The sequence below is a fragment of the Scyliorhinus canicula genome, chromosome 14 (assembly GCF_902713615.1).
Source record: "Scyliorhinus canicula chromosome 14, sScyCan1.1, whole genome shotgun sequence".
Classification (NCBI taxonomy): Eukaryota; Metazoa; Chordata; class Chondrichthyes; order Carcharhiniformes; family Scyliorhinidae; genus Scyliorhinus; species Scyliorhinus canicula.
Genome location: NC_052159.1, coordinates 2,748,438 through 2,771,990, shown reverse-complemented (window position 1 = coordinate 2,771,990; position 23,553 = coordinate 2,748,438). Strand labels below are relative to the sequence as shown.

The 23,553-nt window shown below is 46.7% G+C and overlaps 1 protein-coding gene across 1 annotated transcript in view; it reads left to right on the top strand.

Moving 5' to 3' along the window:
• Positions 1-19,150, top strand: part of LOC119977771 (FTS and Hook-interacting protein-like) — a 31,487-nt gene extending 12,337 nt beyond the window's left edge. Inside the window, exon 5 of the mRNA XM_038818979.1 lies at positions 18,350-19,150. Coding sequence (XP_038674907.1) covers positions 18,350-18,642 — 293 coding nt within the window. The 3' untranslated portion in view covers positions 18,643-19,150. The remainder of the gene's footprint in view (positions 1-18,349) is intronic.
• Positions 19,151-23,553: the final 4,403 nt, after the last annotated feature.

Genomic DNA, 23,553 nt, shown 5'->3' with positions numbered 1-23,553 from the left:
TAATCAGAGAGAGAGTGGGGTGTGTTTATTCAGAGAGAGTGTGGGTTGTGTTTAATCAGAGAGTGTGTGGGGTGTGTTTAATCAGAGAGAGTGTGGGGTGTGTTTAATCAGAGAGAGCGTGGGGTGTGTTTATTCAGAGAGAGTGTGGGTTGTGTTTAATCAGAGAGAGTGTGGGGTGTGTTTAATCAGAGAGAGAAAATAAGAACATAAGAACTAGGAGCAGGAGTCGGCCATCTGGCCCCTCGAGCCTGCTCCGCCATTCAATGAGATCATGGCTGATCTTTTGTGGACTCAGCTCCACTTTCCGGCCTGAACACCATAACCCTTAATCCCTTTATTCTTCAAAAAACTATCTATCTTTGCCTTAAAAACATGTAATGAAGGAGCCTCAACTGCTTCACTGGGCAAGGAATTCCATAGATTCACAACCCTTTGGGTGAAGAGGTTCCTCCTAAACTCAGTCCTAAATCTACTTCCCCTTATTTTGTGGCTACGCCCCCTAGTTCTGCTTTCACCCGCCAGTGGAAACAACCTGCCCGCATCTATCCTATCTATTACCTTCATAATTTTATATGTTTCTATAAGATCCCCCCTCATCCTTCTAAATTCCAACGAGTACAGTCCCAGTCTACTCAACCTCTCCTCATAATCCAACCCCTTCAGCTCTGGGATTAACCTAGTGAATCTCCTCTGCACACCCTCCAGCGCCAGTACGTCCTTTCTCAAGTAAGGAGATCAAAACTGAACACAATACTCCAGGTGTGGCCTCACTAACACCTTATACAATTGCAGCATAACCTCCCTAGTCTTAAACTCCATCCCTCTAGCAATGAAGGACAAAATTCCATTCGCCTTCTTAATCATCTGTTGCACCTGTAAACCAACTTTCTGTGACTCATGCACTAGCACACCCAAGTCTCTGCACAGCGGCATGCTTTAATATTTTATTGTTTAAATAATAATCCCGTTTGCTGTTATTCCTACCAAAATGGATAACCTCACATTTGACAGTGTGGGGTGTGTTTAATCAGAGAGAGAGTGTGGGGTGTGTTTAATCAGAGAGAGTGTAGGGTGTGTTTAATCAGAGAGAGTGCGTGGGGTGTGTTTAATCAGAGAGAGAGTGTGTGGGGTGTGTTTAATCAGAGAGAGTGTGGGGTGTGTTTAATCAGAGAGAGTGTGGGGTGTGTTTAATCAGAGAGTGTGGGGGCTGTGTTTAATCAGAGAGAGAGAGTGTGGGGTGTGTTTAATCAGAGAGTGTGGGGTGTGTTTAATCAGAGAGTGTGGGGTGTGTTTAATCAGAGAGAGAGAGTGTGGGGGCTGTGTTTAATCAGAGAGAGTGTATAGGGTGTGTTTAATCAGAGAGGGTGGGGCTGTGTTTAATCAGAGAGAGTGTGGGGTGTGTTTAATCAGAGAGAGTGTGGGGTGTGTTTAATCAGAGAGAGAGAGTGTGGGGTGTGTTTAATCAGAGAGAGTGTGGGGTGTGTTTAATCAGAGAGAGTGTGGGGTGTGTTTAATCAGAGAGTGTGAGGTGTGTTTAATCAGAGAGAGTATGGGGTGTGTTTAATCAGAGAGAGTGTGAGGCGTGTTTAATCAGAGAGAGTGTGTTTAATCAGAGAGTGTGTGGGCTGTGTTTAATCAGAGAGAGAGGGGCTGTGTTTAATCAGAGAGAGTGTGGGGTGTGTTTAATCAGAGAGAGAGTGGGGTGTGTTTAATCAGAGAGAGTGTGGGGTGTGTTTAATCAGAGAGAGTGTGGGGTGTGTTAATCAGAGAGAGAGTGGGGTGTGTTTAATCAGAGAGAGTGTGGGGTGTGTTTAATCAGAGAGAGTGTGGGGTGTATTTAATAAGAGAGAGTGTGGGGTGTGTTTAATCAGAGAGAGTGGTGTGTGTTTAATCAGAGAGAGTGTGGGGTGTGTTTAATCAGAGAGAGTGAGGGCTGTGTTTAATCAGAGAGAGTGTGGGGTGTGTTTAATCAGAGAGAGAGAGTGTGGGGTGTGTTTAATCAGAGAGAGAGTGGGGTGTGTTTAATCAGAGAGAGTGTGGGGTGTGTTTAATCAGAGAGAGTGTGGGGTGTGATTAATCAGAGAGAGTGTGGGGTGCGTTTAATCAGAGAGAGTGTGGGGTGTGTTTAATTAGAGAGAGTGTGGGGTGTGTTTAATTAGAGAGAGTGTGGGGTGTGTTTAATCAGAGAGTATGGGGTGTGTTTAATTAGAGAGAGAGTGTGGGGTGTGTTTAATCAGAGAGAGTGTGGGGCGTGTTTAATCAGAGAGAGTGTGTTTAATCAGAGAGAGTGGGGGCTGTGTTTAATCAGAGAGAGAGGGGGCTGTGTTTAATCAGAGAGAGTGTGGGGTGTGTTTAATCAGACAGAGAGAGTGTGGGGTGTGTTTAATCAGAGAGAGAGTGGGGTGTGTTTAATCAGAGAGAGTGTGGGGTGTGTTTAATCAGAGAGTGTGGGGTGTGTTTAATCAGAGAGAGTGTGGGGTGTATTTAATAAGAGAGAGTGTGGGGTGTGTTTAATCAGAGAGAGTGGTGTGTGTTTAATCAGAGAGAGTGTGGGGTGTGTTTAATCAGAGAGAGTGAGGGCTGTGTTTAATCAGAGAGAGTGTGGGGTGTGTTTAATCAGAGAGAGAGAGTGTGGGGTGTGTTTAATCAGAGAGAGAGTGGGGTGTGTTTATTCAGAGAGAGTGTGGGGTGTGTTTATTCAGAGAGAGAATGTGGGGTTTGTTTATTCAGAGAGTGTGTGGGGTGTGTTTAATCAGAGAGAGTGTGGGGTGTGTTTATTCAGAGAGAGAATGTGGGGTGTGTTTAATCAGAGAGAGTGTGGGGTGTGTTTATTCAGAGAGAGTGTGGGGTGTGTTTAATCAGAGAGAGAGAGTGTGGGGTGTGTTTAATCAGAGAGAGCGTGGGGTGTGTTTAATCAGAGAGAGTGTGGGGTGTGTTTAATCAGAGAGAGTGTGGGGTGTGTTTAAGCAGAGAGAGCGTGGGGTGTGTTTAATCAGAGAGAGTGTGGGGTGTGTTTAATCAGAGAGAGTGTGGGGTGTGTTTAATCAGAGAGAGTGTGGGGTGTGTTTAATCAGAGAGAGCGTGGGGTGTGTTTAATCAGAGAGAGTGTGGGGTGTGTTTAATCAGAGAGAGTGTGGGGTGTGTTTAATCAGAGAGAGTGTGGGGTGTGTTTAATCAGAGAGAGTGTGGGGTGTGTTTAATCAGAGAGAGTGTGGGGTTTGTTTATTCAGAGAGTGTGGGGTGTGTTTAATCAGAGAGAGTGTGGGGTGTGTTTCATTAGAGAGAGAGTGTGGGGTGAGTTTAATCAGAGAGAGTGTGGGGTGTGTTTAATCAGAGAGAGTATGGGGTGTGTTTAATTAGAGAGAGAGTATGGGGTGTGTTTAATCAGAGAGAGTGTGGGGCGTGTTTAATCAGAGAGAGTGTGTTTAATCAGAGAGAGTGGGGGCTGTGTTTAATCAGAGAGAGAGGGGGCTGTGTTTAATCAGAGAGAGTGTGGGGTGTGTTTAATCAGACAGAGAGTGTGTGGGGTGTGTTTAATCAGAGAGAGAGTGGGGTGTGTTTAATCAGAGAGAGTGTGGGGTGTGTTTAATCAGAGAGAGTGTGGGGTGTGTTTAATCAGAGAGAGTGTGGGGTGTATTTAATAAGAGAGAGTGTGGGGTGTGTTTAATCAGAGAGAGTGGTGTTTGTTTAATCAGAGAGAGTGTGGGGTGTGTTTAATCAGAGAGAGTGTGGGGTGTGTTTAATCAGAGAGAGAGAGTGTGGGTGTGTTTAATCAGAGAGAGAGTGGGGTGTGTTTATTCAGAGAGAGTGTGGGCTGTGTTTAATCAGAGAGAGTGTGGGGTGTGTTTAATCAGAGAGAGTGTGGGGTGTGTTTAATCAGAGAGAGTGTGGGGTGTGTTTAATCAGAGAGAGTGTGGGGTGTGTTTAATCAGAGAGAGTGTGGGGTGTGTTTATTCAGAGAGAGAATGTGGGGTGTGTTTATTCAGAGAGAGTGTGGGGTGTGTTTATTCAGAGAGAGAATGTGGGGTGTGTTTAATCAGAGAGAGAGAGTGTGGGGTGTGTTTAATCAGAGAGAGTGTGGGGTGTGTTTAATCAGAGAGAGTGTGGGGTGTGTTTAATCAGAGAGAGTGTGGGGTGTGTTTAATCAGAGAGAGAGTGGGGTGTGTTTAATCAGAGAGAGTGTGGGGTTTGTTTATTCAGAGAGTGTGGGGTGTGTTTCATTAGAGAGAGAGTGTGGGGTGAGTTTAATCAGAGAGAGTGTGGGGTGTGTTTAATCAGAGAGAGTATGGGGTGTGTTTAATTAGAGAGAGAGTGTGGGGTGTGTTTAATCAGAGAGAGTGTGGGGCGTGTTTAATCAGAGAGAGTGTGTTTAATCAGAGAGAGTGGGGGCTGTGTTTAATCAGAGAGAGAGGGGGCTGTGTTTAATCAGAGAGAGTGTGGGGTGTGTTTCATTAGAGAGAGAGTGTGGGGTGTGTTTAATCAGAGAGAGTGTGGGGTGTGTTTAATCAGAGAGAGTATGGGGTGTGTTTAATTAGAGAGAGAGTATGGGGTGTGTTTAATCAGAGAGAGTGTGGGGTGTGTTTAATCAGAGAGAGTGTGGGGTGTGTTTAATCAGAGAGAGAGAGTGTGGGTGTGTTTAATCAGAGAGAGAGTGGGGTGTGTTTATTCAGAGAGAGTGTGGGGTGTGTTTAATCAGAGAGAGTGTGGGGTGTGTTTAATCAGAGAGAGTGTGGGGTGTGTTTCATTAGAGAGAGAGTGTGGGGTGTGTTTAATCAGAGAGAGTGTGGGGTGTGTTTAATCAGAGAGAGTATGGGGTGTGTTTAATTAGAGAGAGAGTGTGGGGTGTGTTTAATCAGAGAGAGTGTGGGGTGTGTTTAATCAGAGAGAGTGTGGGGTGTGTTTAATCAGAGAGAGAGAGTGTGGGTGTGTTTAATCAGAGAGAGAGTGGGGTGTGTTTATTCAGAGAGAGTGTGGGCTGTGTTTAATCAGAGAGAGTGTGGGGTGTGTTTAATCAGAGAGAGTGTGGGGTGTGTTTAATCAGAGAGAGTGTGGGATGTGTTTAATCAGAGAGAGTGTGGGGTGTGTTTAATCAGAGAGAGTGTGGGGTGTGTTTATTCAGAGAGAGAATGTGGGGTGTGTTTATTCAGAGAGAGTGTGGGGTGTGTTTATTCAGAGAGAGAATGTGGGGTGTGTTTAATCAGAGAGAGAGAGTGTGGGGTGTGTTTAATCAGAGAGAGTGTGGGGTGTGTTTAATCAGAGAGAGTGTGGGGTGTGTTTAATCAGAGAGAGTGTGGGGTGTGTTTAATCAGAGAGAGAATGTGGGGTGTGTTTATTCAGAGAGAGAATGTGGGGTGTGTTTATTCAGAGAGAGTGTGGGGTGTGTTTAATCAGAGAGAGTGTGGGGTGTGTTTATTCAGAGAGAGAATGTGAGCTGTGTTTAATCAGAGAGAGAGTGTGGGGTGTGTTTAATCAGAGAGAGTGTGGGGTGTGTTTATTCAGAGAGAGAATGTGGGGTGTGTTTATTCAGAGAGAGTGTGGGGTGTGTTTAATCAGAGAGAGTGTGGGGTGTGTTTATTCAGAGAGAGAATGTGGGCTGTGTTTAATCAGAGAGAGAGAGTGTGGGGTGTGTTTATTCAGAGAGAGTGTGGGGTGTGTTTAATCAGAGAGAGTGTGGGGTGTGTTTATTCAGAGAGAGTGTGGGGTGTGTTAATCAGAGAGAGAGAGTGTGGGGTGTGTTTAATCAGAGAGAGTGTGGGGTGTGTTTATTCAGAGAGAGTGTGGGGTGTGTTTAATCAGAGAGAGAGAGTGTGGGGTGTGTTTAATCAGAGAGAGTGGCGTTTGTTTAATCAGAGAGAGTGTGGGGTGTATTTAATCAGAGAGAGTGTGGGGTGTGTTTAACCAGAGAGAGAGAGTGTGGGGTGTGTTTAATCAGAGAGAGAGTGGGGTGTGTTTATTCAGAGAGAGTGTGGGCTGTGTTTAATCAGAGAGAGTGTGGGGTGTGTTTAATCAGAGAGAGTGTGGGGTGTGTTTAATCAGAGAGAGTGTGGGATGTGTTTAATCAGAGAGAGTGTGGGATGTGTTTAATCAGAGAGAGTGTGGGGTGTGTTATTCAGAGAGAGAATGTGGGGTGTGTTTATTCAGAGAGAGTGTGGGGTGTGTTTATTCAGAGAGAGAATGTGGGGTGTGTTTAATCAGAGAGAGAGAGAGTGTGGGGTGTGTTTAATCAGAGAGAGTGTGGGGTGTGTTTATTCAGAGAGAGAATGTGGGGTGTGTTTATTCAGAGAGAGTGTGGGGTGTGTTTAATCAGAGAGAGTGTGGGGTGTGTTTATTCAGAGAGAGAATGTGAGCTGTGTTTAATCAGAGAGAGAGAGTGTGGGGTGTGTTTAATCAGAGAGAGTGTGGGGTGTGTTTATTCAGAGAGAGAATGTGGGGTGTGTTTATTCAGAGAGAGTGTGGGGTGTGTTTAATCAGAGAGAGTGTGGGGTGTGTTTATTCAGAGAGAGAATGTGGGCTGTGTTTAATCAGAGAGAGAGAGTGTGGGGTGTGTTTATTCAGAGAGAGTGTGGGGTGTGTTTAATCAGAGAGAGTGTGGGGTGTGTTTATTCAGAGAGAGTGTGGGGTGTGTTTAATCAGAGAGAGAGAGTGTGGGGTGTGTTTAATCAGAGAGAGAGTGGGGTGTGTTTATTCAGAGAGAGTGTGGGCTGTGTTTAATCAGAGAGAGTGTGGGGTGTGTTTAATCAGAGAGAGTGTGGGGTGTGTTTAATCAGAGAGAGAGAGTGTGGGGTGTGTTTAATCAGAGAGAGAGAGTGTGGGGTGTGTTTATTCAGAGAGAGAATGTGGGGTTTGTTTATTCAGAGAGTGTGTGGGGTGTGTTTAATCAGAGAGAGTGGTGTGTGTTTAATCAGAGAGAGTGTGGGGTGTGTTTAATCAGAGAGAGTGAGGGCTGTGTTTAATCAGAGAGAGTGTGGGGTGTGTTAATCAGAGAGAGAGAGTGTGGGGTGTGTTTAATCAGAGAGAGAGTGGGGTGTGTTTAATCAGAGAGAGTGTGGGGTGTGTTTAATCAGAGAGAGTGTGGGGTGTGATTAATCAGAGAGAGTGTGGGGTGTGTTTAATCAGAGAGAGTGTGGGGTGTGTTTAATTAGAGAGAGTGTGGGGTGTGTTTAATTAGAGAGAGTGTGGGGTGTGTTTAATCAGAGAGTATGGGGTGTGTTTAATTAGAGAGAGAGTGTGGGGTGTGTTTAATCAGAGAGAGTGTGGGGCGTGTTTAATCAGAGAGAGTGTGTTTAATCAGAGAGAGTGGGGGCTGTGTTTAATCAGAGAGAGAGGGGGCTGTGTTTAATCAGAGAGAGTGTGGGGTGTGTTTAATCAGACAGAGAGAGTGTGGGGTGTGTTTAATCAGAGAGAGAGTGGGGTGTGTTTAATCAGAGAGAGTGTGGGGTGTGTTTAATCAGAGAGTGTGGGGTGTGTTTAATCAGAGAGAGTGTGGGGTGTATTTAATAAGAGAGAGTGTGGGGTGTGTTTAATCAGAGAGAGTGGTGTGTGTTTAATCAGAGAGAGTGTGGGGTGTGTTTAATCAGAGAGAGTGAGGGCTGTGTTTAATCAGAGAGAGTGTGTGGTGTGTTTAATCAGAGAGAGAGAGTGTGGGGTGTGTTTAATCAGAGAGAGAGTGGGGTGTGTTTATTCAGAGAGAGTGTGGGGTGTGTTTATTCAGAGAGAGAATGTGGGGTTTGTTTATTCAGAGAGTGTGTGGGGTGTGTTTAATCAGAGAGAGTGTGGGGTGTGTTTATTCAGAGAGAGAATGTGGGGTGTGTTTAATCAGAGAGAGTGTGGGGTGTGTTTATTCAGAGAGAGTGTGGGGTGTGTTTAATCAGAGAGAGAGAGTGTGGGGTGTGTTTAATCAGAGAGAGTGTGGGGTGTGTTAATCAGAGAGAGTGTGGGGTGTGTTTAATCAGAGAGAGTGTGGGGTGTGTTTAATCAGAGAGAGCGTGGGGTGTGTTTAATCAGAGAGAGTGTGGGGTGTGTTTAATCAGAGAGAGTGTGGGGTGTGTTTAATCAGAGAGAGTGTGGGGTGTGTTTAATCAGAGAGAGTGTGGGGTGTGTTTAATCAGAGAGAGTGTGGGGTGTGTTTAATCAGAGAGAGTGTGGGGTGTGTTTAATCAGAGAGAGTGTGGGGTGTGTTTAATCAGAGAGAGCGTGGGGTGTGTTTAATCAGAGAGAGTGTGGGGTTTGTTTATTCAGAGAGTGTGGGGTGTGTTTAATCAGAGAGAGTGTGGGGTGTGTTTCATTAGAGAGAGAGTGTGGGGTGAGTTTAATCAGAGAGAGTGTGGGGTGTGTTTAATCAGAGAGAGTATGGGGTGTGTTTAATTAGAGAGAGAGTATGGGGTGTGTTTAATCAGAGAGAGTGTGGGGCGTGTTTAATCAGAGAGAGTGTGTTTAATCAGAGAGAGTGGGGGCTGTGTTTAATCAGAGAGAGAGGGGGCTGTGTTTAATCAGAGAGAGTGTGGGGTGTGTTTAATCAGACAGAGAGTGTGTGGGGTGTGTTTAATCAGAGAGAGAGTGGGGTGTGTTTAATCAGAGAGAGTGTGGGGTGTGTTTAATCAGAGAGAGTGTGGGGTGTGTTTAATCAGAGAGAGTGTGGGGTGTATTTAATAAGAGAGAGTGTGGGGTGTGTTTAATCAGAGAGAGTGGTGTGTGTTTAATCAGAGAGAGTGTGGGGTGTGTTTAATCAGAGAGAGTGTGGGGTGTGTTTAATCAGAGAGAGAGAGTGTGGGTGTGTTTAATCAGAGAGAGAGTGGGGTGTGTTTATTCAGAGAGAGTGTGGGGTGTGTTTAATCAGAGAGAGTGTGGGGTGTGTTTAATCAGAGAGAGTGTGGGGTGTGTTTAATCAGAGAGAGTGTGGGGTGTGTTTAATCAGAGAGAGTGTGGGGTGTGTTTAATCAGAGAGAGTGTGGGGTGTGTTTATTCAGAGAGAGAATGTGGGGTGTGTTTATTCAGAGAGAGTGTGGGGTGTGTTTATTCAGAGAGAGAATGTGGGGTGTGTTTAATCAGAGAGAGAGAGTGTGGGGTGTGTTTAATCAGAGAGAGTGTGGGGTGTGTTTAATCAGAGAGAGCGTGGGGTGTGTTTAATCAGAGAGAGTGTGGGGTGTGTTTAATCAGAGAGAGAGTGGGGTGTGTTTAATCAGAGAGAGTGTGGGGTTTGTTTATTCAGAGAGTGTGGGGTGTGTTTCATTAGAGAGAGAGTGTGGGGTGAGTTTAATCAGAGAGAGTGTGGGGTGTGTTTAATCAGAGAGAGTATGGGGTGTGTTTAATTAGAGAGAGAGTGTGGGGTGTGTTTAATCAGAGAGAGTGTGGGGCGTGTTTAATCAGAGAGAGTGTGTTTAATCAGAGAGAGTGGGGGCTGTGTTTAATCAGAGAGAGAGGGGGCTGTGTTTAATCAGAGAGAGTGTGGGGTGTGTTTCATTAGAGAGAGAGTGTGGGGTGAGTTTAATCAGAGAGAGTGTGGGGTGTGTTTAATCAGAGAGAGTATGGGGTGTGTTTAATTAGAGAGAGAGTATGGGGTGTGTTTAATCAGAGAGAGTGTGGGGTGTGTTTAATCAGAGAGAGTGTGGGGTGTGTTTAATCAGAGAGAGAGAGTGTGGGTGTGTTTAATCAGAGAGAGAGTGGGGTGTGTTTATTCAGAGAGAGTGTGGGGTGTGTTTAATCAGAGAGAGTGTGGGGTGTGTTTAATCAGAGAGAGTGTGGGGTGTGTTTCATTAGAGAGAGAGTGTGGGGTGAGTTTAATCAGAGAGAGTGTGGGGTGTGTTTAATCAGAGAGAGTATGGGGTGTGTTTAATTAGAGAGAGAGTATGGGGTGTGTTTAATCAGAGAGAGTGTGGGGTGTGTTTAATCAGAGAGAGTGTGGGGTGTGTTTAATCAGAGAGAGTGTGGGTGTGTTTAATCAGAGAGAGAGTGGGGTGTGTTTATTCAGAGAGAGTGTGGGCTGTGTTTAATCAGAGAGAGTGTGGGGTGTGTTTAATCAGAGAGAGTGTGGGGTGTGTTTAATCAGAGAGAGTGTGGGATGTGTTTAATCAGAGAGAGTGTGGGATGTGTTTAATCAGAGAGAGTGTGGGGTGTGTTTATTCAGAGAGAGAATGTGGGGTGTGTTTATTCAGAGAGAGTGTGGGGTGTGTTTATTCAGAGAGAGAATGTGGGGTGTGTTTAATCAGAGAGAGAGAGTGTGGGGTGTGTTTAATCAGAGAGAGTGTGGGGTGTGTTTAATCAGAGAGAGTGTGGGGTGTGTTTAATCAGAGAGAGTGTGGGGTGTGTTTAATCAGAGAGAGAATGTGGGGTGTGTTTATTCAGAGAGAGAATGTGGGGTGTGTTTATTCAGAGAGAGTGTGGGGTGTGTTTAATCAGAGAGAGTGTGGGGTGTGTTTATTCAGAGAGAGAATGTGAGCTGTGTTTAATCAGAGAGAGAGAGTGTGGGGTGTGTTTAATCAGAGAGAGTGTTGGGTGTGTTTATTCAGAGAGAGAATGTGGGGTGTGTTTATTCAGAGAGAGTGTGGGGTGTGTTTAATCAGAGAGAGTGTGGGGTGTGTTTATTCAGAGAGAGAATGTGGGCTGTGTTTAATCAGAGAGAGAGAGTGTGGGGTGTGTTTATTCAGAGAGAGTGTGGGGTGTGTTTAATCAGAGAGAGTGTGGGGTGTGTTTATTCAGAGAGAGTGTGGGGTGTGTTTAATCAGAGAGAGAGAGTGTGGGGTGTGTTTAATCAGAGAGAGTGTGGGGTGTGTTTATTCAGAGAGAGTGTGGGGTGTGTTTAATCAGAGAGAGAGAGTGTGGGGTGTGTTTAATCAGAGAGAGTGGCGTTTGTTTAATCAGAGAGAGTGTGGGGTGTATTTAATCAGAGAGAGTGTGGGGTGTGTTTAACCAGAGAGAGAGAGTGTGGGGTGTGTTTAATCAGAGAGAGAGTGGGGTGTGTTTATTCAGAGAGAGTGTGGGCTGTGTTTAATCAGAGAGAGTGTGGGGTGTGTTTAATCAGAGAGAGTGTGGGGTGTGTTTAATCAGAGAGAGTGTGGGATGTGTTTAATCAGAGAGAGTGTGGGATGTGTTTAATCAGAGAGAGTGTGGGGTGTGTTTATTCAGAGAGAGAATGTGGGGTGTGTTTATTCAGAGAGAGTGTGGGGTGTGTTTATTCAGAGAGAGAATGTGGGGTGTGTTTAATCAGAGAGAGAGAGAGTGTGGGGTGTGTTTAATCAGAGAGAGTGTGGGGTGTGTTTATTCAGAGAGAGAATGTGGGGTGTGTTTATTCAGAGAGAGTGTGGGGTGTGTTTAATCAGAGAGAGTGTGGGGTGTGTTTATTCAGAGAGAGAATGTGAGCTGTGTTTAATCAGAGAGAGAGAGTGTGGGGTGTGTTTAATCAGAGAGAGTGTGGGGTGTGTTTATTCAGAGAGAGAATGTGGGGTGTGTTTATTCAGAGAGAGTGTGGGGTGTGTTTAATCAGAGAGAGTGTGGGGTGTGTTTATTCAGAGAGAGAATGTGGGCTGTGTTTAATCAGAGAGAGAGAGTGTGGGGTGTGTTTATTCAGAGAGAGTGTGTGGTGTGTTTAATCAGAGAGAGTGTGGGGTGTGTTTATTCAGAGAGAGTGTGGGGTGTGTTTAATCAGAGAGAGAGAGTGTGGGGTGTGTTTAATCAGAGAGAGAGTGGGGTGTGTTTATTCAGAGAGAGTGTGGGCTGTGTTTAATCAGAGAGAGTGTGGGGTGTGTTTAATCAGAGAGAGTGTGGGGTGTGTTTAATCAGAGAGAGAGAGTGTGGGGTGTGTTTAATCAGAGAGAGAGAGTGTGGGGTGTGTTTATTCAGAGAGAGAATGTGGGGTTTGTTTATTCAGAGAGTGTGTGGGGTGTGTTTAATCAGAGAGAGAGTGTGGAGTGTGTTTAATCAGAGAGAGTGTGGGGTGTGTTTAATCAGAGAGTGTGGGGTGTGTTTAATCAAAGAGAGTGTGGGGTGTGTTTAATCAGAGAGAGTGTGGGCTGTGTTTATTCAGAGAGAGAGTGGGGTGTGTTTAATCAGAGAGTGTGGGGTGTGTTTAATCAGAGAGTGTGTGGGGTGTGTTTAATCAGAGAGAGTGGGGATTGTTTAATCAGAGAGAGAGTGTAGGGTGTGTTTAATCAGAGAGAATGTGGTGTGTGTTTAATCAGAGAGTGTGGGGTGTGTTTAATCAGAGAGAGTGTGGGGTGTGTTTATTCAGAGAGAGTGTGGGGTGTGTTTAATCAGAGAGAGTGTGGGGTGTGTTTAATCAGAGAGAGAATGTGGGGTGTGTTTATTCAGAGAGAGTGTGGGGTGTGTTTAATCAGAGAGAGAATGTGGGTGTGTTTAATCAGAGAGAGAAAATAAGAACATAAGAACTAGGAGCAGGAGTCGGCCATCTGGCCCCTCGAGCCTGCTCCGCCATTCAATGAGATCATGGCTGATCTTTTGTGGACTCAGCTCCACTTTCCGGCCCGAACACCATAACCCTTAATCCCTTTATTCTTCAAAAAACTATCTATCTTTGCCTTAAAAACATTTAATGAAGGAGCCTCAACTGCTTCACTGGGCAAGGAATTCCATAGATTCACAACCCTTTGGGTGAAGAAGTTCCTCCTAAACTCAGTCCTAAATCTACTTCCCCTTATTTTGAGGCTATGCCCCCTAGTTCTGCTTTCACCCGCCAGTGGAAACAACCTGCCCGCATCTATCCTATCTATTACCTTCATAATTTTATATGTTTCTATAAGATCCCCCCTCATCCTTCTAAATTCCAACGAGTGCAGTCCCAGTCTACTCAACCTCTCCTCGTAATCCAACCCCTTCAACTCTGGGATTAACCTAGTGAATCTCCTCTGCACACCCTCCAGTGTCAGTATGTCCTTTCTCAAGTAAGGAGACCAAAACTGAACACAATACTCCAGGTGTGGCCTCACTAAACCCGTATACAATTGCAGCAAAACCTCCCTTGTCTTAAACTCCATCTCTCTAGCAATGAAAGACAAAATTCCATTTGCCTTCTTAATCATCTGTTGCACCTGTAAACCAACTTTCTGTGACTCATGCACTAGCACACCCAGGTCTCTGCACAGCGGCATGCTTTAATATTTTATTGTTTAAATAATAATCCCGTTTGCTGTTATTCCTATCAAAATGGATAACCTCACATTTGACAGTGTGGGGTGTGTTTAATCAGAGAGAGAGTGTGGGGTGTGTTTAATCAGAGAGAGTGTGGGGTGTGTTTAATCAGAGAGAGTGTGAGGTGTGTTTAATCAGAGAGAGTGTGTGGGGTGTGTTTAATCAGAGAGAGAGAGTGTGGGGTGTGTTTAATCAGAGAGAGTGTGGGGTGTGTTTAATCAGAGAGAGAGAGTGTGGGGTGTGTTTAATCAGAGAGAGACAGAGTGTGGGGGTGTGTTTAATCAGAGAGAGTGTGGGGTGTGTTTAATCAGAGAGTGTGTGGGGTGTGTTTAATCAGAGAGAGAGAAAGTGTGTTTAAACAGAGAGAGTGTGGGGTGTGTTTAATCAGAGAGAGTGTGGGGTCTGTTTAATCAGAGAATGTGTGGGGTGTGTTTAATCAGAGAGTGTGTGGGGTGTGTTTAATCAGAGAGAGTTTGGGGTGTGTTTAATCAGAGAGAGTGTGGGGTGTGTTTAATCAGAGAGAGAGAGTGTGGGGTGTGTTTAATCAGAGAGAGACAGAGTGTGGGGGGTGTGTTTAATCAGAGAGAGTGTGGGGTGTGTTTAATCAGAGAGTGTGTGGGGTGTGTTTAATCAGAGAGAGAGAAAGTGTGTTTAATCAGAGAGAGTGTGGGGTGTGTTTAATCAGAGAGAGTGTGGGGTCTGTTTAATCAGAGAATGTGTGGGGTGTGTTTAATCAGAGAGTGTGTGGGGTGTGTTTAATCAGAGAGAGTTTGGGGTGTGTTTAATCAGAGAGAGAGTGGGGTGTGTTTAATCAGAGAGAGAGAGAGTGTGTTTAATCAGAGAGAGAGAGAGTGTGTTTAATCAGAGAGAGTGTGTGGTGTGTTTAATCAGAGTGTGTGTGGTGCGTTTAATCAGAGAGAGTGAGTGGGGAGGTGTATAATCAGAGAGAGTGTGTGGGGAGGTGTATAATCAGAGAGAGTGTGTGGGGAGGTGTATAATCAGAGAGAGTGCGGCGAGATGTATAATCAGAGAGAGTGCGGGGAGGTGTATAATCAGAGAGAGTGCGGGGAGGTGTATAATCAGAGAGTGTGTGGTGAGATGTATAATCAGAGAGAGTGTGTGGGGAGGTGTATAATCAGAGAGTGCGGGAGGTGTATAATCAGAGAGAGTGCGGGGAGGTGTATAATCAGAGAGAGTGCGGGGAGGGTGTATAATCAGAGAGAGTGCGGGGAGGTGTATAATCAGAGAGTGTGTGGTGAGATGTATAATCAGAGAGAGTGTGTGGGGAGGTGTATAATCAGAGAGAGTGCGGGGAGGTGTATAATCAGAGAGAGTGCGGGGAGGTGTATAATCAGAGAGAGTGTGTGGTGAGATGTATAATCAGAGAGAGTGTGTGGGGAGGTGTATAATCAGAGAGAGTGCGGGGAGGTGTATAATCAGAGAGAGTGCGGGGAGATGTATAATCAGAGAGAGTGCGGGGAGGTGTATAATCAGAGAGAGTGCGGGGAGGTGTATAATCAGAGAGAGTGCGGGGAGGTGTATAATCAGAGAGAGTGCGGGGAGGTAGAACATAGAACATAGAACGATACAGCGCAGTACAGGCCCTTCGGCCCTCGATGTTGCACCGACATGGAAAAAATCTAAAGGCCATCTAACCTACACTATGCCCTTATCATCCATATGCTCATCCAATAAATTTTTTAATGCCCTCAATGTTGGCGTGTTCACTACTGTTGCAGGTAGGGCATTCCACGGCCTCACCACTCTTTGCGTAAAAAACCCACCTCTGACCTCTGTCCTATATCTATTACCCCTCAATTTAAGGCTATGTACCCTCGTGCTAGCCACCTCCATCCGCGGGAGAAGGCTCTCGCTGTCCACCCTATCTAACCCTCTGATCATTGTGTATGCCTCTATTAAGTCACCTCTTAACCTTCTTCTCTCTAACGAAAACAACCTCAAGTCCATCAGCCTTTCCTCATAAGATTTTCCCTCCATACCAGGCAACATCCTGGTAAATCTCCTCTGCACCCGTTCCAAAGCTTCCACGTCCTTCCTATAATGAGGCGACCAGAACTGTACGCAATACTCCAAATGCGGCCGTACTAGAGTTTTGTACAACTGCAACATGACCTCATGGCTCCGGAACTCAATCCCTCTACCAATAAAGGCCAACACACCATAGGCCTTCTTCACAACCCTATCAACCTGGGTGGCAACTTTCAGGGATCTATGTACATGGACACCGAGATCCCTCTGCTCATCCACACTACCAAGAATTTTACCATTAGCCAAATATTCCGCATTTCTGTTATTCTTTCCAAAGTGAATCACCTCACACTTCTCCACATTAAACTCCATTTGCCACCTCTCAGCCCAGCTCTGCAGCTTATCTATGTCCCTCTGTAACCTGCAACATCCTTCCGCACTGTCTACAACTCCACCGACTTTAGTGTCGTCTGCAAATTTACTCATCCATCCTTCTGCGCCCTCCTCTAGGTCATTTATAAAAATGACAAACAGCAACGGCCCCAGAACAGATCCTTGTGGTACGCCACTCGTAACTGAACTCCATTCTGAACATTTCCCATCAACTTGAACATTTCCCATCAACTTGAACATTTCCCTCAGAGAGAGTGCGGGGAGGTGTATAATCAGAGAGAGAGTGGGGTGTGTTTAATCAGAGAGAGAGTGTGGGGTGTGTTTAATCAGAGAGAGTGTGCGGTGTGTTTAATCAGAGAGAGTGTGTGGGGAGGTGTATAATCAGAGAGAGTGTGGGGAGGTGTATAATCAGAGAGAGTGTGTGGGGAGGTGTATAATCAGAGAGAGTGTGGGGAGGTGTATAATCAGAGAGAGTGCGGGGAGATGTATAATCAGAGAGAGTGCGGGGAGGTGTATAATCAGAGAGAGTGTGGGGAGGTGTATAATCAGAGAGAGTGCGGGGAGGTGTATAATCAGAGAGAGTGCGGGGAGGTGTATAATCAGAGAGAGTGCGGGGAGGTGTATAATCAGAGAGAGTGCGGGGAGGTGTATAATCAGAGAGAGTGCGGGGAGGTGTATAATCAGAGAGAGTGCGGGGAGGTGTATAATCAGAGAGAGTGCGGGGAGGTGTATAATCAGAGAGAGTGTGTGGGGAGGTGTATAATCAGAGAGAGTGTGGGGAGGTGTATAATCAGAGAGAGTGCGGGGAGATGTATAATCAGAGAGAGTGCGGGGAGGTGTATAATCAGAGAGAGTGTGGGGAGGTGTATAATCAGAGAGAGTGCGGGGAGGTGTATAATCAGAGAGAGTGCGGGGAGGTGTATAATCAGAGAGAGTGCGGGGAGGTGTATAATCAGAGAGAGTGCGGGGAGGTGTATAATCAGAGAGAGTGCGGGGAGGTGTATAATCAGAGAGAGTGCGGGGAGGTGTATAATCAGAGAGAGTGTGTGGGGAGGTGTAAAATCAGAGAGAGTGTGTGGGGAGGTGTATAATCAGAGAGAGTGCGGGGAGGTGTATAATCAGAGAGTGTGTGGGGAGGTGTATAATCAGAGAGAGTGCGGGGAGGTGTATAATCAGAGAGAGTGTGTGGGGAGGTGTATAATCAGAGAGAGTGCGGGGAGGTGTATAATCAGAGAGAGTGTGGGGAGGTGTATAATCAGAGAGAGTGCGGGGAGGTGTATAATCAGAGAGAGTGTGGGGAGGTGTATAATCAGAGAGAGTGCGGGGAGGTGTATAATCAGAGAGAGTGTGGGGAGGTGTATAATCAGACAGAGTGTGTGGGGAGGTGTATAATCAGAGAGAGTGCGGGGAGGTGTATAATCAGAGAGAGTGCGGGGAGGTGTATAATCAGAGAGAGTGCGGGGAGGTGTATAATCAGAGAGAGTGCGGGGAGGTGTATAATCAGAGAGAGTGCGGGGAGGTGTATAATCAGAGAGAGTGCGGGGAGGTGTATAATCAGAGAGAGTGTGGGGTGTGTTTAATCAGAGAGAGTGTGGGAGGTGTATAATCAGAGAGAGTGTGTGGGGAGGTGTATAATCAGAGAGAGTGTGGGGTGTGTTTAATCAGAGAGAGTGTGGGGAGGTGTATAATCAGAGAGAGTGTGGGGGGAGGTGTATAATCAGAGAGAGTGTGGGGTGTGTTTAATCAGAGAGAGTGCGGGGAGGTGTATAATCAGAGAGAGTGTGTGGGGAGGTGTATAATCAGAGAGAGTGTGTGGGGAGGTGTATAATCAGAGAGAGTGTGGGGAGGTGTATAATCAGAGAGAGTGTGTGGGGAGGTGTATAATCAGAGAGAGTGTGGGGAGGTGTATAATCAGAGAGAGTGCGGGGAGGTGTATAATCAGAGAGAGTGCGGGGAGGTGTACAATCAGAGAGAGTGAGTGGGGAGGTGTATAATCAGAGAGAGTGTGGGGAGGTGTATAATCAGAGAGAGTGTGTGGGGAGGTGTATAATCAGAGAGAGTGCGGGGAGGTGTATAATCAGAGAGAGTGCGGGGAGGTGTATAATCAGAGAGAGTGTGGGGAGGTGTATAATCAGAGAGAGTGCGGGGAGGTGTATAATCAGAGAGAGTGCGGGGAGGTGTATAATCAGAGAGAGTGTGGGGAGGTGTATAATCAGAGAGAGTGTGGGGAGGTGTATAATCAGAGAGAGTGCGGGGAGGTGTATAATCAGAGAGAGTGTGGGGAGGTGTATAATCAGAGAGAGTGCGGGGAGGTGTATAATCAGAGAGAGTGTGTGGGGAGGTGTATAATCAGAGAGTGCGGGGAGGTGTATAATCAGAGAGAGTGCGGGGAGGTGTATAATCAGAGAGAGTGCGGGGAGGTGTATAATCAGAGAGAGTGCGGGGAGGTGTATAATCAGAGAGAGTGTGTGGGGAGGTGTATAATCAGAGAGAGTGAGTGGGGAGGTGTATAATCAGAGAGAGTGTGTGGGGAGGTGTATAATCAGAGAGAGTGCGGGGAGGTGTATAATCAGAGAGAGTGTGCGGGGAGGTGTATAATCAGAGAGAGTGTGTGGGGAGGTGTATAATCAGAAAGAGTGCGGGGAGGTGTATAATCAGAGAGAGTGTGCGGGGAGGTGTATAATCAGAGAGAGTGTGTGGGGAGGTGTATAATCAGAGAGAGTGTGCGGGGAGGTAAGTGTACATGTGAACAGTGGAATGCTGTTGTGTTTAATATGTCTGTTGAAAAGAATGGGTATTTAATTGATCGTCTCTTTGAATTTTGCAGTGAAGAGTCGTAAACCTTCCCTGGGAGAGCTGATCTTGCGTCACACCAACAGTCCGACTCGGGCTCGCCAGGCTGCACAGTTAGCACTGCAGCATGTCCGTGAGGGTCAGGTCCTGCACGCGCTTAGTGGCAGCTCCATATTCAAGAGTTCAGCAGAGAAGCAGAATGAGGCACTGCGGGTGAAAAATGCTGTTTACTGCTCACTTATCTTCTCGGAGTTCCTGAAAGAGCTGGCTGCCATTGCTCAGGAGCACACTGTCACATCTCCCTTCTTAGTTGATGAGAAGGAGTGAGAGCTGAACAATGTGGAAAGCAGGAGGCGAATGAGCACACAGCATTGTCACTGAGCCGGAGTGGGCCATGGGCTTATTTTAATGGTCACCACACCTTCCGCAATCTGTAAATAACTTAGCCAACACTCCGACACATAGTGTTACAGATGTTCCGAACTTCATTCCAAAGAGTTCTTTGTTGATAGTTGGAATCAGAATGTATTGACATTATCATCAGGTCACCAAAGTCTACTGCTGATTGTGGATCACTCCAGTGCTTTCTGACTGACTTTTGAGACGTGTCTCACACTGGGCATTGTGCAAAAAAAACCTAGAAAACTCTCTCTCCGAACTGAGCTGCATGTCTGTAGGAATGAGAGAGATCAATCCTCGGGAATTCTGGATCAGGCTGCAGATCCATAGAGACAGACACAAGTTCACACACTCATTTTATGGAAGATGTAGTGCAGAGATTTCTGCTGTGTAAATGTTGCAATATTTTTTTACAAAAACTGTTTCTCAAAGTTCATTTGGTTTGTCTTTTTAATATGTGAATTTTCTGGGAGTATAATGTTTCCCAGCGGCCGGGGGGGGGGGGGTTTGGATTCAGTGGGAAAGCCATTGACTGTGATGGCACCAACAGATCGTGCAGCTGGACTGTGGAACCGGCCTCCCATTGCAAATCCCGGCTTCAGCAAGCAGAAAGTCCCAGCCAGAATATTTGGATTGTCAAAAAGCATTCAGAAAAGTGCCTGACAAGAGGTTATTGCACAAAATTAGGACCCATGAGATTGTGATAGTGTGGATTGAGGATTGGCGAACTGACAGAAAACAGAGAGCAGGAATAAATGGGACATTTTTCTGTTCTGACATACAGGTACTGCAAAGATCAATACCTGGGCCACAGTTATTTACAATTTATACAAATGGCTTAGATAAGGCGACTGAGTGAATCTATCTAAGTCTGCTGATGTAGCAAAGGGAAATTAAGCTGTGAGGAGGACCTGGAGTCGGCAGAGGCATATCGACAGTTTCGGAGAGTGGGCAAGAACATGGCATTTGAACAATAAAATGTAGCAAGGTGTGAAATTACCCACACTTGGGAAAGTAACAAAGCAGAATATATTTTGAGTGGCGAAAGACAGCAGAATGTTTATATTTAGGGGGATCTGGGTGTACTTCTCATGAAACACAAGACGGCGGGGTTCTCCGTTTCTGAGACTAAGGGCTGGATTCTCCGTCGGCGGGATTCTCCGTTTCTGGGACTAAGGGCTGGATTCTCCGTCGGCGGGATTCTCCGTTTCTGGGACTAAGGGCTGGATTCTCCGTCGGCGGGATTCTCCGTTTCTGGGACTAAGGGCTAGATTCTCCGTCGGCGGGATTCTCCGTTTCTGGGACTAAGGGCTGGATTCTCCGTCGGCGGAATGCTCCGTTTTGCTGGAAGCCGGGGTTTCCCGGATGGGGCTGTCCCACAATAGGAAACCCCATTGGCCGGCAGGAGTAACGGAGAAATCTGGTGCAGCGGGACGGAGTTGCCCGCTGTAAGTGTTGCCGCTGTTGCAGAGTTCGGGGACTTTGACACAGATACATAGAAGATAGGAGCAGGAGGCCATTCGGCCCTTCGAGCTGCTCCGCCATTCATCACCATCATGGCTGACCATCCAACTCAATAGCCTAATCCTGCTTTCTCCCCATAGCCTTCGATCCCCTTTGCCCTAAGTGCTATATCCAGCCGCCTCTTGAATATATTCAAAGTTTTAGCATCAACTACTTCCCGTGGTAATGAATTCCACAGGTTCACCACTCTTTGTGTGACAAAATGTCTCCTTATCTCTGTCCAAAATGGTTTACCCTGAATCCTCAGGCTGTGACCCCTGGTTCTGGACACACCCCACCATCGGGAACATCTTCCCTGCATCTACCCTGTCTAGTCCTGTTAGAATTTTATAAGTCTTTATGAAATTCCCCCTCATTCTTCTGAACTCCAACGAGAACAATCCCAACCGAGTCAACCTCTCCTCATGTGACAGTCCCACCATCCCTGGAATCAGCCGGGTAAACCTTCGCTGCACTCCCTCGAGAGCAAGAACATCCTTCCTCAGAGAAGGAGACCAAAACATGGCAGGAGCGACATCAGGCAGACTGAAAAGTGAGGTGTCAGCCTGGTGAAGCTACAACACAGGACTGTGGGTCAAACAGCATAAGCAGCAAGTAACAGACAGAGCCAAGCGATTCCACAATGAACACATCAGATCTAAGCTCTGTAGCCCTGCCATATCCAGCTGTGAATGGTGGGGGACAATTAAACAACTTACTGGAGGAGGAGGCTCCACAAATATCCCATCCTCAATGATGGAGGAGCCCAGCACATCTCTGCAAAGACACGGCTGAGGCATTCGCAACAATCTTCAGCCAGAAGTGCCGAGTGGATGATCCATCTCGGTCTCCTCCGGAGGGCCCCAGCATCACAGATGTCAGTCTTCAGCCAATACGATTCACTCCACGTGATAGCACAGTGGTTAGCACTGTTGCTTCACAGCGCCAGGGTCCCAGGTTCGATTCCCGGCTGGGTCACTGTCTGCGTGGAGTCTGCACGTTCTCTCCGTGTCTGTGTGGGTTTCCTCCGGGTGCTCCGGTTTCCTCCCACAAGTCCTGAAAGACGTGCTGTTAGGTGAATTCGACATTCTGAATTCTCCCTCTGTGTGTCCGAACAGGTGCCGGAATGTGGCAACTAGGGGCTTTTCACAGTAACCTCATTACAGCATTAATGTAAGCCTACTCGTGACACTAATAAAGATTATATATCAGGAAACCGTGGAATGCCCTACCTGCAACAGTAGTGAACTCGCCAACATTGAGGGCATTTAAAAGTTTATTGGATAAGCATATGGATGATAATGGCATAGTGTAGGATAGATGGCCTTTAGTTTTTGACTTCCCACGTCGGTGCAACATCGAGGGCCGAAGGGCCTGTACTGCGCTGTATCGTTCTATGTTCTATGAAACAGCTGAAGGTACTGGATACGGCAAAGGCTCTGGGCCCTGACAATATCCTGTCAATAGTACTGAAGGCTTGTGCTCCAGAACTTGCCGCACCCCTAGCCAAGCTGTTCCAGTACAGCTACAACACTGGCATCTACCCAGCAATGTGTACCCAGGTGTGACCTGTGCACAAGAAACAGGACAAATCCAACCCAGCCAATTCCTGCCCTATCAGTCTACCCTCCATCATCAGCAAAGTGATGGAAGGAGTCATCAACAGCGCTATCAAGCGGCACTTACTCAGCAATAACCTGCTCACGGACACTCAGTTTGGGTTCTGCCCAGGGTCACTCAGCTCCTGACCTCATTACAGCCTTGGTTCAAACATGGACAAAAGGGCTGAATGGCAGAGGTGAGGTGAGAGTGACTGCCCTGGACATCAAGGCAGCATCTGACCGAGTGTGGCATCAAGGGGCCCGAGCTAAACTGGAGTCAATGGGAATCAGGGGGAAAACTCTCCGCTGGTTGGAGTCATTCCCGGCACAAAGGAAGATGGTTGTGGTGGTTGGAGGTCAATCGTCTCAGCTCCAGAACATCACTGCAGGAGTTCCTCAGGGTAGTGTCCTAGGCCCAACCATCTTCAGCTGCTTCATCAATGACCTCCCTTCCATCAGAAGGTCAGAAGTGGGGATGTTTGCGGATGACTGCACAATGTTCAGCACCATTCACATTATTCCTCAGATAATGAAGCAGTCCATGGCCAAATGCAGCAAGACCTGGACAATATCCAGGCTCGGGGCTGACAAGTGGCAAGTTACATTCACGCCGCACAAGTGCCAGGCAATGACCATCTCCTACGGCACAGTAGTTAGCACTACTGCCTCACAGCTCCAGGGTCCCAGGTTCAATTCTGGCCTCGGGAGACTGTGTGGAGTTTGCACTTTCTTCCCGTGTTTGCATGGGTTTCCTCCGGATGCTCCGGTTTCCTCTCACAGTCCAAAGATGTGCAGGTTAGGTGGGTTGGCCATGATAAATTGTCCCTTAGTGTCCAAAAGGTAGGTGGGGTTATGGGATAGGGTGGAGGCATGGGCATAAATAGGTTGCTCTTTCCAAGGGCAGATGCAGACTCAATGGGCTGAATGGTCTCCTTTTGCACTGCAAATTCTAAGATTCTATGAACCACCGCCCCTTGACATTCAATGGCATTACCATCGCTGAATCCCCCACAATCAACATCCTGGGGGTTACCATTGATCAGAAACTGAACTGGACCAGCCACATTAATACTGTGGCTACCAGAGCAGGTCAAAGGCTAGGATCCTTATGGCGAGTAACTGACCTCCTGACCCTGCAAAGTCTGTCCACCATCTACAAGGCACAAGCCAGGAGTATATTGGAGTATTCTCCACTTGCCTGGATGAACGCAGCTCCAACAACACTCAAGAAGCTCGACACCATCCAGGACAAAGCAGCCCCGCTTGATTGCTCCCCCTTCCACAAACATTCACTCCCTCCACCACCGATGAACAATGGCAGCCGTGTGTGCCATCTACAAGATGCACTGCAGTAACTCATCAAGTTAAACAGCTCCTTCCAAACCCACGACCACTACTATCTAGACGGACAAGAGCAGCAGATACCTGGGAACCCCACCACCTGGAGGTTCCCCTCCAAGTCACTCACCACCCTGACTTGGGAATATATCAGCCGTTCCTTCACTGTCGCTGGGGCAACATCCTGGAACTCCCTCCCTAACTGCACAGTGGGTGTATCTACATCACAAAGACTGCAGCGGTTTAAGAAGGTAGCTCCCCACCACCTTCTGAAGGGCAACTAGGGATGGGCAATAAATGCTGGGCTTAACCAGCAACACCCACATCCCCTAAATGCATTTTTTAAAAATCTAGGAATGAGGATAGGTTTGTCCCTAGTGGACTGGACAGAAAGACT